At 38.6% G+C, this 14,536-nt stretch overlaps 1 protein-coding gene across 2 annotated transcripts; it reads left to right on the top strand.

Moving 5' to 3' along the window:
* Nucleotides 1–1,205: 1,205 nt before the first annotated feature.
* On the top strand, nt 1,206–13,799 carry TMEM33 (transmembrane protein 33). Of its 2 annotated transcripts, none has more exons than XM_005490532.4 (8): nt 1,206–1,358; nt 1,450–1,514; nt 2,826–2,920; nt 3,360–3,547; nt 4,510–4,577; nt 5,276–5,409; nt 7,352–7,435; nt 8,830–13,799. In XM_005490532.4, the coding sequence occupies exons 2-8, from the start codon at nt 1,458–1,460 to the stop codon at nt 8,957–8,959; spliced, it is 756 nt and encodes a 251-aa protein (XP_005490589.1). In that variant the 5' UTR covers nt 1,206–1,358; nt 1,450–1,457; the 3' UTR covers nt 8,960–13,799. The 2 variants fall into 2 exon arrangements, with proteins under 2 accessions (XP_005490589.1, XP_005490590.1); XM_005490533.4 differs by having other exon boundaries at nt 1,215–1,344.
* Nucleotides 13,800–14,536: the final 737 nt, after the last annotated feature.

Below are 14,536 nucleotides of genomic sequence, written 5' to 3'. Positions count from 1 at the left end.
ATTATTTGCCATTGTTATGGTATTAGAATCCCTATCAACCGACTCTTTTGCTCCTTTCTTGTCAACCTACTTCATTACACATTCTTCCTGAGCATCTTCCAATCAATCTTCAGGTTTAATTACCATAAGTCAGAAATAAGGATGATTGCAGATGTTGATTCCCAGCATTCTTGGTGACAGGAATATGTCTTTCTTGCTGTTAAAGAGTAATTGAATTGAAAGCCTCTGGGAACGATTAGAACCTGGAGCAGACGCTTGCTGTCCTGAAACCCGTGCTGCCAGGAGGGGGAACCTGCTGCACATCCTTGAGAGAAAGCCAGAAGCACAACTACATGAAGCCACAGCAGTCAAAAGTCAAAGGTGTCAGTCACCAGGCCTGCATTTTGTTTTGATGCCACTTCAGACGAGTTATAGACTTCCAAATGAGAACAGAAACATGTTCACACAGCTATTCGGCACAAATAATTTAAAAAAAAACATCAATATTAAAGGCAAGGGGAAGATTAATGAAGGGAGGATTAAACCTTTCCAAGACCTTGCAAATTACATAAGCTACATGTTGGAGAGTGAACAGAAGGCTGCTTCTGCTTTGTGCCATCCTTCTGTCAGAGGTGGCTGATATACCTGTACGTGAATAAAGCTCCCTAATTTATGATTTGATGACTATTGACCAAATATTTCAGAAACTTGTTTCAAAAATCCTGCTTTTTAATATAATACCACTGACAGTGTTTAGGCTCACGTGGCTTTGAAGAGGTGCGGTTTCCCCCCCGTCTTTTTACATTATAGGGAAGCAATGACACTGAAACACAGGGGCACAACCTTGCACCAGCTTTGTTTGACACCACCGGGCCACCGCAGCACCGGGAACTGCGGAGCGCCCTACAAGGGTCCTGTGACGCTACGATTCCCATTCATATCGCTGATGCTCAGCACTGAGTGTCGCCAGGCCGCTGTGGAAACCCAGAGCCCTGGAAATCCAGCTGGCCCTCAGTGAACAAACGCTCCCCAAACTGGGCCAAAGCGAGCACGAATACTGCTGCTGTAGCTGTCACCACACACAAGTGCCCCTGAGCAGACCCTGCAGCCGGAGCCGAGCCCTGATGTCCGGGCTGCTGGGCACAGCGGAGCAGGGACCAGCGTCCCGCCCAGCGGGCTCAGCCCGCAATCGCAGCCCCGCCGGGCCATCCCTGCGCACCTCCCAGCGCCGGCCCGTGACGCCGCCAGGCGCCGTCGGGAGCATCCCAGACACCGCCTACATTGCCCGGCAGCCCCGCGGCCCGCGGGAAGTGGCGTCCGGCCGCATCCGGGAGTGGGGATCTGCCGGAGCGTGTTCCGTGCCCGGTGCGGCGCTTGCGGTGGGTCGCGGCCGGGCCGGGAGCGGGAGCTCGGGAGGCGGCGGCTGCGGTCGCCCGTGTCCCGCAAACTGAGGCGCTTCTCTCCCCGCAGGTGTGGCCATGGCGGACTCCACGCAGAACGGGCCCATGCCAGGCGGGGCCGGCGGCGGGGCCGTGGTAAGGAGCTGCCGGAGCTGCCGGGCCTGGGGGCCCGGGCCGGCCGCGGTGCTGCTCCGGCGGCGGGCGGGGGGTCCTGCCGGGGGGACGGCAGCGGGCACCTCTCGCCCGGGTGCGGGCAGGGGCGAGCAGCTTTCGCTTTCCGATCGAAAGCGTGCTGTTGGTGTGCCGCTGCTCTTGAAAATGGCTGAATTGAAAGTAATTCAGTGCGCTAGCATCTGTATTTCACAGAGTCATAGAATATGTTGAATTGAAAGGGACCCACAAGAATCACAGAGTGCAGTTCGTTGGCCCTGCACAGGACACCCCAGAAGTCGCACTGTGTGCCTGAGAGCATTGTCCAAAGGCTTGTACTCTGTCAGGCTTGGTGCTGTGACCACTTCCCTGGAGAGCCAGTTCCAGTGCCCAAACACCGTCTGGGTGAAAAACCTTTTCCTGATAATCTAACCTAGCCTTGACACAGCTTCATGCCATTTCTGTAGTTATATTGTGCATGTAAGATACGAAATCGTATTATGAAGATGCTTGTAGGTTTCTGATCAATTCCATAGAGATGCACTAGAAATGTCAGGGAAAAGAGGATTCTTCAAAAGCTGGTCCAAATTTGGAAAAAAATACGAACTCTGTCAGAAGGAAGGAAGCTGTTTAGACTCTGATGCACATAGAGCCAAAAGCATTCTGTCTTTCATTAGAGCCTTTAAGGCACTTTGGCTATATCAGGACTGAGGAGAGCAGTGGTTAGGGAAGAGAGGTGCAGGATTACTGTGAAAAGTTTTCTGCTTTTGCAAGGCCAGGAATATGTAAGCCAAAACGATGCCACTTTCCGTGTAATGTGGTTATGCTAGTTTTACCTGACCCTATATTTTCTCCCCTTCAATTGGAAGAATTGTGGAGATTTAGCCTCAGGTTTGTGCATTGAATTCTAAAAGAAACCTTGAAGCAAAAGTCAGTCAGGTCTGGAGACCCTACATGATAACATTTGTGAAGCTGACTGTTTAGTGAGGCGTGTTTGGATAGAAAAACTATTTTTCTGGAATTTCTTACCACTGTATTTAATTGTAATGTACAAAGGAACCTCTTGGTTTTGAGGAAGCTGAACTATTTTTGATCTGGCTAGTAACATCATATGAGCCGAGTATTACAGAACAAAAAAAAAAAAAGCTTTCTGCTTTAAGCTATAATTTACTTGTATTTGAGGTTGGAGAAAGATTTGAAATTTAATAAAGTTGGGAAGAATGTTCATTGTATGCAAGTATTAAAATACCATATTTTAATGGTGGGGCTGGTATTTTTTTTTCTTTTCCAATGTAGCAATTTCTGATGGCTAACAAGTTGGATACAGCAATGTGGATTTCCCGGTTGTTCACGGTTTACTGCTCAGCTTTATTTGTCCTGCCTCTTCTAGGGTATGTACTGAAATATAAATATAAATATTATATACTGAAATATAAATTTAAATATTTACAAACAACTAGATTCTCTTTGCACAAAATTGTTTTTTCATGTAAAGTAAATTGATGTTATTTGCGTTACTTAGATGCTTTTTGTCAGAATAGTTTACAGATTTTAGATTGGTTTAAAACACTTGTAGATGTGTTTGGAAAATGTATTGAAAAAACGTAAAGCAGTGGTAAGTGCATGTTTTAGTGTGTAAATGGAGTATTATATTGAATTGTGTTAGGCACCTGCAGTAAAGTCAGTGTTAAACAGCGTTTGAGTTATTTTCTGGGAATAGTGCTTATGTACGACAATACAAATAAATACGTCAGGCATTGTTCAGTTGTGATGCAATTCTCGAAGGTAGAGCTTGGTTCACATGGTAACATCGCCTCTGATGATTTGCAGGTTGCACGAAGCAGCAAGCTTTTACCAGCGTGCCTTGCTGGCAAATGCTCTCACCAGTGCCCTCCGACTACACCAAAGGCTACCGCACTTCCAGCTGAGCAGGGCTTTTCTGGCTCAGGCTTTGCTGGAGGACAGCTGCCATTACCTGTTGTACTCCCTTATCTTTGTGAACTCCTACCCTGTTACGAGTATCCTTGTCTTGTGTCATCCTGCTAATGTTTTTTAATATGTTAAAAACATGTTTCTTTTCATCATTTCTGCCATGATTTGAAAAGCTAGTTGAACTAGTTTGATATGTTTGCTATTTATAGAACATACTCTGTGTAAAAGATGAGAGGCTTATGTTGATTGATCCATATTCAGTTTAATCAGCTCTATAATTAGAGCACAGCATTCTCTGTCTACTTAGACTTTCTTTTTTGAGGCTTAAATTTGGGGGATTTTATGACCAGCCTCCAGTGATATTTGGAGAAGATGGTATCTCATTTATTGCCAGTGCAGGGTTTATACATGTCTTCTCACTGTAGTAGACATTCATCATGTAGACAGATAATCATTTAGTAGTAACTTTCTCAGATAAGTTATTAAACTGATAAAAGTCTGCAAAATTTCCTCCTGTGGATTGTCAAAGGTGACATGTCAGAGCTCACATTTCTTAACGCGACATGATATATGCTTAATGTCCTACTCCTAAAATCCTTCTGGCAGGGAAATGTTAACATTCTTGCTCTGTAAAATCAGAATGGCTGGCAACTGCATGTTCTTTGGTAAAGACATGAATTTTGTAGCATCTTTTAACCAAAGATATGACTACACATATTTCAGAGGTTTTAAGTAGTAAGCTCAGGTGTGCCATCTGTGCAGAGAGAACACATTTCAGTAGAAGTGCACTGGTGTCTAATGGTGTATGTTATACTTTTGTATACCTGCAGACACCCATATTTTGAAGATAATAAAAGTGCATAGCAAAGAAGTGTAAGAAGCAGAAGGAAGAGTTATAAATATAGGTCATAGACTTAGACATATGTTCATCCAGTATAGGTCATTCCAGCCAAACTTTTGCAAAGATCCATCAAGCTGTCACTGGTGTAACATCATGGAGAAGTGAAGCACTTGCACAGCCTGTAATTTTCCTTATGGCTTGCTTCAGTGAGCATTTTTCCAGTTCTGCTGTTCTCTTTGCTTCATGCTGCCACATACACAAAGAAGGTTCTTGATGTAAGTATGATATGTATATGCTATGATGAATGCAGTTAGTATTCTTGGGAATTATGAACAGGTTTGGGTTGCAGCTCTGGTTTGGTTTTCTTTGGCTGAATTAGAGTGAAACTGTAATATAGAATCTCAGCTAATTATTTTTCTCACTAATTATTTTTCTTCAAATGCTTTTCTTTGAAGGAAACAAAATCTGTGGAACAATGAAGTTGAAACTTAAGATATGTCTTTTTCAAGCTAAACCATAGCCTCTGAATTTTATTGTTCTATTTCAGTAATAAAGTAACAAACTACAGGGTGAGACTAGCAAACAAAATACTTGTCAGTTGGACTTGCTGCTCAATGCACTGCCTTGTGCATGTCAACATAACTCCAGGCTTTGGTGTTCCTATGAGCTGTCTTGCTACCATGGGCACTTCCTGCTAGTGGACTGAACAAGGCTCATGGCTGTCTCTGTGCAGTTGAACCTAAAATTGGTGGGTGAGGGAATTGCAACATCTGATGCTTTTAATTGAACTCTGCAAATTATGGAGTTCCAAGTCTCTAGTAGTTTTCCTTAGGACATTAATCTCAAAACTGATGAAGTCTTAAAATGTTGAAATGAGTGGTAAATAGCAATTGTTTGCATTTTGTTTTCTTGGTATTTATGGAGAGAGATGTAACTTCAATGTTTTCTGTAAATAATTTTTTCTTCTTTAAAGGCACGAAGTTCAAATAGTTTGCCCTTTTTGAGAAATCTCTTAGAGAAACTGAGTGCTAATCAACAGAATATTCTAAAATTCATTGCTTGCAATGAAATTTTCCTGATGCCAGCTACAGTTTTTATGCTCTTCAGGTAAGAATAATGGTAAATATTTAAATAATTAGAAACTTGCTACACAAGACTGCTTTTTGCAAATGAGTTCTATGTGGCTCATAGTACTCCATTTGTATGGTTCTGGCTGACAGAGGCTTGAACTTCAAATAAAATTTAAGTGATTCTTGGGCTTCTTAAGTTGGTACATCCTGACATCAAAAGGCATTCACTATGATGTAACTGAGCACCAAAAAACCTTCCCTTTCATAGTGTGGGTGATGAGTCACATGGGAGATTTTCAGGCTTAACACTTGAATTCGCCTACATTTCTATCAGCACATTGTTCAGTAAGTTTAATTTTGGTTCATTTAGTAGAATATTAAGATCTTCAGCTTCACTAAAAATGAACTCTTATTTTTGACAATTAGATTCCTGAAATTTAAATGGCAAAGTTTCATTATGCGGAAAGTGTGCAAGCAGGAGTAGGTTGCATTCTCTCCTACGCTGCTTCTGAGCAGTGACGCCTCCGGGTTTTTTAATTCCATTTGATTTTTCTTGCTGTGTTGCCTGTTGAAGTCATTTTAGGGATCTCAAACATGTTGGAATCCTACTGAAGTTGTACAGGCATAATGACCTGCCAGTCACAGAAGTTTGGGTCATTGCCTTTTAATATTTGGAGGGGGAATGCAGCCTTTGTTCTATGCAAGTTATAGCATAGTGGAACATTTCTCATGAGTGGTCTCATAAACAGTAGAAAGGAGGCTTTACTTTCTTGGACGGGATGCATAGTTTGTCTTTATCTTTTGATATATCAACTGAACATTTCAATGCGTCAGCCCTCAAGGATTGCATTTCATCTGAGACCACTTACCAGCTGACAGATACACTCTATCCAGTAACTGAAACTTTCAAGTGCTTTGAACTTTGTTCAGCTTTTTTTTTTTTTTTCCTTTTGCCTCTGTGGAGAATGTAGTATGGGAAAAATATTGCTGCTTGATATGTCATCTGGTAGATACTGAACCTTGTAAAAGGTCATATGCCAAACTTAAAATAATTTAATTGCTAAATGCAGCTATTGTGAGATTTTGTTCTTTAAATGTTGTAGCATATTAAGTTGTTTGTCAGTACTGTATAAGTTTCAAGATTTCCTCTCTCTTCCCTCCTGTAGCTCACTTTCACTTTATATTTTTCTTTTGGCCAAAGATGCTGCTAATACTTGAAGGAATTCTACTTACTGGAACTTACTTACCATCATGCCTAAATTCAAACAGAATTTTTCAATAATGTGTTATTTAAAGTGGCTTCAGTCACTAAAACTTAGGGCATTTCTGTGCTTCACTGTGTATGGCTTGTGTGCTATGTTTCCACTATTTCGCAACACAGCCATGTCAAACAGCAGCTTTGTGAAATACCAAAGCCTAATTTCACTGTAACTGAAGTAACTGGATATTAGCTTGGCATTATAGTCTCATTATACATCTGTAATTGTCTGCAGTGTGTTCTGAAAAGTTTTGCAAAAGATGCTAGAAATAGGTCCAGATATTCAAAGTGCTGCAATTAGATGGAACAGGGTCACTGTAACTAGAATGCTTATGTCAGCTAGTTTCTGGGCTTACCAACAGGTGTTTTCTTGCTATGGTGTCCACCATCATTCCTGTAATTCTTTGCACACCACCAGAAATGAGGCATATATAAACACTTCATAAATATAAAATCAATACAAGAACAGCACTTCTTTAACTGCTTCATTGAGCAGTTTTATTCTATAATGTTTCTGCATTTTTAAGTGTATAGTTATGTAATTTTGCTTGTCAGATCTAGATTTTCTGACACAATATGACCCAAATCTTAACTTGTTTTTGAGCCTGTGTAGTTTACTTGCTTTTCTTTAAAAAATTTTCTTAAAAATTCCTTGGGTTTGGTGTTCTGTTTTGGTTTTTTGTTTGTCACTAGTAAGCTCTATTGAACTATTCTCTTTCAGTGGACAAGGGAGTCTGCTGCAGCCATTCATTTACTACCGGTTTCTTACATTACGCTACTCCTCTCGGCGAAATCCATACTGTCGGTAAGTGCTAAATTGATTTTGGAAGTTTGTGTTTAACTGCATGGTGCTTAGGCATTCAGAAACTTCTCATTCTAAAATGAATGCAGAACTCATAATACTATGTCTGCAAATGGCAGTTGTAGAATATGAAATACATCTGGATGCTAAATAAAACACTGGTTGGTTAAAGGTCAGATTTATTTCATGTAAGTGATCGGAAAAGTACCACCATTCTTGAATGGGAGCTTTCAGAACATGCTTGTGTAATTAAAATTACGCTTTGGGAATAGAAGTCTTTCTTATCAGAGAGATATCCTTATTTTTAGATTCTAGGTAGCACTTAAAAACTTGTGTAATAATGAGAGAAAAAAATTTGTGTGGATGATCTTAAACATGTTCATTACTATCTTTAGTTAAATCCATAAATAAAGCTAATTGTATTTGAAATAAAACCTTACTGATTTTGACAGTTGGTCAAGCTTGAGACTTTATTGCCTTAGACTTTGAAATCATAAATATTCCTATAAGTGTTTTCTCAGGTGAGCGCTTTTTAGATATTTTTTATGAGCATTGCCTAGCATAAGATTTTGTGAACAGACTTTCCAGTGTACTTGATCAGAAAATGGCTTGCCTAGAGTGCCAAGAGAGTGGCTTTGGCTGCCATGACATGCAAAGACGAGTGTGAGAATCATAAGCTTAATTGTCTTCTATTCCCTATTTTTGTGGGAAATCAATTGTTCCATCCTACTACATATATTTATTTTTAACAACACCAACAACATCTATGAAGTTGCTTTACTACTTTGGTATCTAAAAATAATTTAAGCTGTACAATACTAAAATTGACATTCAGTAGAACTAGTGTATCCAAAATATTCTGGTGTCATTTTTGTAGTTTTAAGGGAAATTGGTGCCAAGGGTTCTATTTCTCATGTCTGTCTTCTAATAGTTGCTTCTGCAGTGCAGGGTTCTTGCATATTGCCAAGAAGTAGCGCAAACACAATAGCCTCCCAGCAGCTCCTTACACTATTTGTGATAAAGCATTTTCCCCTTTTCTCTTTTTTAGAGTGCTTGTGTAGCTTTTATAGTCTTTCATTTTTTTGGGGGGGGGGATTTTTTTTGTTTGGTTTTTTTTTTTTTTGTTTTTTGGTTTTTTTTCTTGAAGCTGGAATTTTTCTGCCCTCTGCTCAGTAACTTCCAGCTGAGGATAGAGTTAGCTAAAATGTTAATGTTTAAAAGTCAAGAATTCTGAAGCTCTTGGAAGCAGAACTGAGTTGGTCTAAGGAATTTAACTTAAAATGTGTGAGTGTGATACTGAGAAAAGAAGTTAATGAAAAAGATATATGTGGATAATACTTCTGATAAATGCTGTAGGATTTTAAAACTGATTTTTATCTTTAAATCTGATTTTTCAGGACTCTCTTCACCGAGCTCAGGATTGTTGTTGAACACTTAATAACGAAGCCCTCGTGCCCTGTTTTTGTAAGAAGACTATGCCTCAGTGGCATTTCCTTTATAAGCAGATTGGCACCAACTGTTGCATAGCCAAATTCAGGCACTTGTGTTTTGTGAACATTATGAGCAGCTGGCACTTCTGCTGATGATTGGAAATTCCTGGTTTTACACTGATTTCACTCCAGGCTGTATAAAAATACATAAATGCTTTTCTTGGAGATAATATGAAATTTAGCATATCAAAAACAAATATTAGAAACTTAAATTAACCGTGCTGTATTGTTAATTGATGAAAAAAGTAGCTGCATCCTACCTAAAGATGCCCTATCATACGAGTTTGTTGTTTTGTTTTGTTTTTTAAATCAAGGATTGTTTGAGATTGATTGAAAATTATTATAAGAGATCTGTGCTCTCGAGGTTTATGTTAGTTGGAACTATAGCTACTTTAGGATGTCTCCAGTGGATAGCAGTTGATACATATACCTATGCAGTACACTTTGGACAGTATTCTTCTGCTTACTAAATGTATCTGTAGAACTATTTTGTCCAATTTGCTAGATTCAGTGTGGAAGTATGGCTCACTTTGAAGTTAACACAAGGGATTAAAATCCATCAAGCTGACAGAGATAACACTCCTTTGTGAAGGAGAGGCTATTTTTATTAATAATACTTTAAAAGAACTCTCCCACGTTTCTGCCTTGTGACATGATCTTACGTTATGCTGTTGGAAGAAATACTAAGACTGATCACAGAAAACTGTGCAGTTTTCTTGTCATAACAAGTTGTTTTACCAAGCCAAACTGCTGACCTGTAGGATTTTAAGACTAAGATGCAATGCTTAAACTTTTAGACATGTCGCAAATGAACTAATCAATGTTCATGAAGTAACATTTGCAGTCATTGCAGATTTGATCGTGTGTCCACACATATGTGAGACTGCAGTAATTGAAGCATGTTAGCTTTTTAGAAAATTAATCTGTAGGTACCTCTGTATAAATTGTTATTCCAGTTTCTGAGACCCTCATTGTGATGTGAAATTTGCATAAAGAATTGCACCTGTTTAGGCAGCTTCTGAAAAAAATGGGTGTAGGATTTCTTGGCATAAATCCATCTGATGACTGATCTGAAGCCAGTGTCATGATTACAGAAATGAATATTAAATTAAGTGCATAAATTAATAACACTGGTTATGCATTCACCCAGCAGCTGAAGGGTAGGTCATGGAAAAATAATACTGTGTGAATACAACTTCTTTCCAGAAGTTCAAGGCAAAATATTTGCCGAATTTTCTGTAGTTATTGTTAGTATTCTAATTGCATAAAGAGCTTTCATTGGCCTTTTGTAAAATTCTGTAGCACTCAAATATTCTTCCACAGTCAGCGAAACTTTATGAGAAAACAGTTTCAAAAACAGTCTTGAAGCAAAGTATTTTGCTGTGACTATTGAGTTTGTGATATGGATATCATTCCAACTTTCCAGTTGTATTAGTTTTTAGATCAGAGCTATGTATTTATGAACTTATTTCATTTTTTTTTGCTCAACCTCTTGGTACTGATGAACCATTTGGTAATTGAATATGATATTCTTTGACTACTTGTCTTGCTCTCTGAATGTGATTAGCTGTTTATAGAATACTTGCACACTGCAGAAGCAACTGCATGCAGTTAATGCTCTACAGCTGCTAAAGACTTGCAATGAGATTGATTATGTGTATATCCTGTAATTTGAGGATTTGATAAAAACTAAAATTTCTACTGCAATAAAAGGAGTGTTAAATGTAACTTGCTAGGCTCTTCAGGCTCATTTTCTCTCTTTAACACAACTTACTGATGCTTGAACCTAGAAGTTGAGCAGAATGCTGTCCTGTGTGTATGTGTGCATGTTCTTATATTCCCACTGCTGCTTCTGAATTGGGATATAATGTCTTGTGCATTTCTAAATTATTTTATAGGGAATTTTTGCCTTCTAAAGTGCAAAAATTTATGACTTTTCCTTCAAAATCGAACCCAAGAATAAGCACTGCAACAATGGTATCTAATCAGAGAAAAATCCAGACCTACTTACTACTGTTTCAGTTTCTCAGCACGATTCTAGACCCTCTGTCATGTTGCATGATGTGTTTTCTGAATGGTGACATCAGATTCTCTTCAGCTGTTGGCACCACTGCAATGTAAAAATGAATTTGGTCATCTAAGTTGATCCCCCATCCTGGAAGTGGAAGGCAAATAAATCTGTAATTACAGTAAGCAAAATAACATATTACTTCTGAGCAAATTTTTGTGGTCTGACTGCTGTTATGGGTGCATTCTACTGTTCCCTAATTGTATGGTGGTACAAAATTAGAGAGGAATCTAAACTGGATCCAGTGTAATGCAGCTGTAACTGAAGGATGCTAAATAGAGATCCAACTCAATGAATGCAGGAGGAGGATGAAAAGGAGTAAGTGAATGACAATGCTGTGAGTAAAGAGTTGGAAGACAGTGCTGTGAAGTAGAACTTAACCAAGAGGAGGAAATTCCATAAAAGGGATTTGATTTGGTTTTGCTAGTAGCATATTCTTAGCTTTGCTTGACAAATGAGCAGCTTGTGGCCTGGTAAAACTTACTTCTCTTATGTGCCGAGAAAACATGGAACAACGTTGTAAGAATAATGTTTAAGCCAAATAAATAGGGCAACTGACCTGTGCTCTGCATCAACTTTGATTTTTACTGTAGCCTTTCAGCTGCCTAAGTGATAACATCGAGTTTCCTCAGTGCTGGTAAAAACATGCTATCCTTGAGCCTGCTTCCTCACCACAGTTTGTGACTGTTTCTATTCTAATGAGTAAATTAAATGTAAAATGCTGGTAGTATCCTGATAGCTTGAGGGGTTTTTTTGGTGAAGGGAGCTGTATGTTCACGCTGCTATGCTGTCAACAGCTAGCTGTGATGCAGAGGCTGTGACAGAAGTCTGTGATTGTTGAGAAATTTTGCAACTGACCATAAAGTGCCTGCCAATCCCAAAATGAAGCAGAGGAGTTTTTGTATTACTGAAAGGTTTCCTACCTAATGTGATAACTGTTTCCACTGGCATAAATCATGCTGCTCATTGCTTTTTGTCTTCTTAGCTTTCGTATGTTAACAGTGTTTGACAGATTCTGTGGGTAGACCAACCCTTTGCTCTGTACAAGCTTTCTATAGAAGAGATGCTCCAGCTTGACACCTGTCTGTTTTCATATGTAGATTAAGTATCAGGAGCCATTGGGTCTGTTGGAGCAGCTAATGCCAGTTAGGAATTCTTACACACAAAGTAACTCACCAATACATCCATGCTGTCCTTTATTGCCTTTTATTCCATTTTATACATATATTGTCATTTCTGTGCTGTCAGTTTTATGTTTTGCTCCTTTATTTGATGGGTGTTTAAGTGGAGCGGTATCTGTGAATGTTGTAAGGATTTAAATAAAAATTATTATCATTATGAGCCACTATTTCTTGCAACAGTTTTGGAGCTGCTAACTATGTATGTGATTGTACTGTCCAAACAAATAACATGGCCAATTATTTTGTACAGTCTGTGTAAGACCCTTTTACCATTAGGCACCTGTATTGCAACATTTGCTGTACAGATGCTGTGTTTATTAAGGAAGTTCTTACCCATTTTAAAGACAGGAATGGAGACATGGAAGGAAGGAGCACTTGCCTGATGTAGGAGTTCTGGCAGAGCAGGAAATAGAAAAGAGTTGGACAAGTGCCCAGATGAAACTGATTTGTTTCTGCTCTACATATAACTTCTTAGTCCTGCTCCTAAAATTATTGTAACTATGGTCTTAAATACTTTAAAAAGTACTGTACCTTACCTTGCTCAGATAAAAAGTACTGTACTTTACAGTGCTCAGATTAAGGGTAAAGAAGATAGTGTGCTAGAACAACACGTTCTTTCAAAGTCAAAATTGATTTTCACGTGCAGTGCTAGGTGTGGCCCTTGTATCATCATCTCTGACAAAATATTAGCATTAGCAGCAGAGTAAGATCCTGAACCCTTAATGTACTAGATGGTAGTAGGGTATGCTAATCTGTTTTAATTGTCTGTAATTTTTAATTGCTGTCATACACCTATTTGTGATTAAACTGTATATACACTGAAATTGGTTAGTGTATCTTTATATTGTAACTTCTGTAGTGGTATAATTTTCTTAAAGTCACAGGAACAGTCAGGCCTTGCTGTTTTAAATCACCTTTTAAGGACAGAACCTTAAGCAATTCTTTATTCCAAAGATGGAAAGATATCAGTATGGATAGTGTAATAGAATTTAATCTTGAAAGTGGATTCAAAAATCTTTTTCATAAAATCTCAGCATTACTTTTTAACTTCTCTGTAGAAGCTAGCTCTGTGATAATGGCAGATGTTGTGCAGGTAAGGGAGTTTCATTGCTTAGTTCTGTGCCATCCAGATGGTATAAACTTTTAAAATTAATTGAAAAATTCATCTTTTACTTGTATTCAAGGACTGAGGCACAAAATGCTAATGTAAGGGCTCAGAGGGGAAATATAGTTCTCCTGCATATTTGAGAAAATGTGAAGCCCTTTCAAGAAAATCTAATAAACATAATAATCGCAGGCTGCTGACACTAAGGAAAAAGCACCTCATTCGCTCTTTCTTTTATGCAGCGATTTACTGGTCCCTACTGATTTTCAAATTGGATCACTGCATTAAATTATCCATACCAGTACCTGTGAAAGAAAGCATTGGGATCCATATTTGTTCAGTGCTGTGCTTAAATCAGCAAGAATGATAAATTTGATGGTATGAAATTGGAAATACCAAGGGCTTCTCTCAGTGAATGAGCAAGTAGTTCCATTTGTAATTTATTGTGACCCTTTTTCACTGTATGTGCTTTGTATGTCAATTATTTATTTTGAAACAAATTAAATAGTTTTCTGTATTGATACCTATTGTTTTGTTGATGTTCTTGAAATCAAACTGTGTATTGCTTCTGGATTTTAAATATTATCAGTGTGTGTTGCAAAACAGCACTTAAGTTCAAATCTCTGAGTGAGTTTGAGTTACTGACCAATAGCTTTGTGTTAAGTGTTTCAGGTGCATGTTGGGTGTTGGTTTTTTTTGTGTATGTGTTTAGAATAGTGCAGAATGCAGTGAGCTACTGCAGCACCTCATTTACTTTTTCTAGAGAAACAGGAAGATTAAGGTGTATACCAAAAAAAAAAAAAAAAAAGAGCTGATCCCTGCCTTTAATTCTTGGAACTATTCTGCTTTATATCTGGCATAGATAATACCAAGTCCTGTGGAAAAAATATACCTATGTGCCCAGTCTACTGCCATGTTTTCAGTGCAGGTGTTTGCAGAGAAATTTGTATACCTGTTTTGGCTTGAGGAAACTGCTTTCCCTGAACAAGTGCAGATAATGGTATTTTCATTTGTTATGTGTGTCCCTATGAATATTCACTCATGTTACTTTGCCAGTGTTAAAAGTGTGTTAGATGAAGATGATGCATCCGTTCAGATATTTCACAGGAAAATGAAGCTGAAAATCAGAAATTGTAAAGGATGCAGACTAGATTATCTGTAAGATTTAAAGCAGTATCAACTATAGTTTTCATGAAAGTAGAAATGCAATAGAAAAAGAAGGTAGAAGAATGGGGAGAAAAATAATGAGAACGCAGAAAA

Source organism: Zonotrichia albicollis, chromosome 5 (assembly GCF_047830755.1).
Source record: "Zonotrichia albicollis isolate bZonAlb1 chromosome 5, bZonAlb1.hap1, whole genome shotgun sequence".
NCBI lineage: Eukaryota > Metazoa > Chordata > Aves > Passeriformes > Passerellidae > Zonotrichia > Zonotrichia albicollis.
The sequence above is the reverse complement of the archived record's forward strand: the minus strand, read 5'-3'. Positions and strand labels throughout refer to the sequence as shown.

Bases quoted from the DNA above. Each gene is read 5' to 3' on its own strand.
- TMEM33 (XM_005490532.4), top strand. From the start codon at position 1,458: ATGGCGGACTCCACGCAGAACGGGCCCATGCCAGGCGGGGCCGGCGGC. The intron at 1,515-2,825 runs GTAAGGAGCTGC...TTTCCAATGTAG, and splicing joins GGGCCGGCGGCGGGGCCGTG to CAATTTCTGATGGCTAACAA. The intron at 2,921-3,359 runs GTATGTACTGAA...GATGATTTGCAG, and splicing joins TTTGTCCTGCCTCTTCTAGG to GTTGCACGAAGCAGCAAGCT.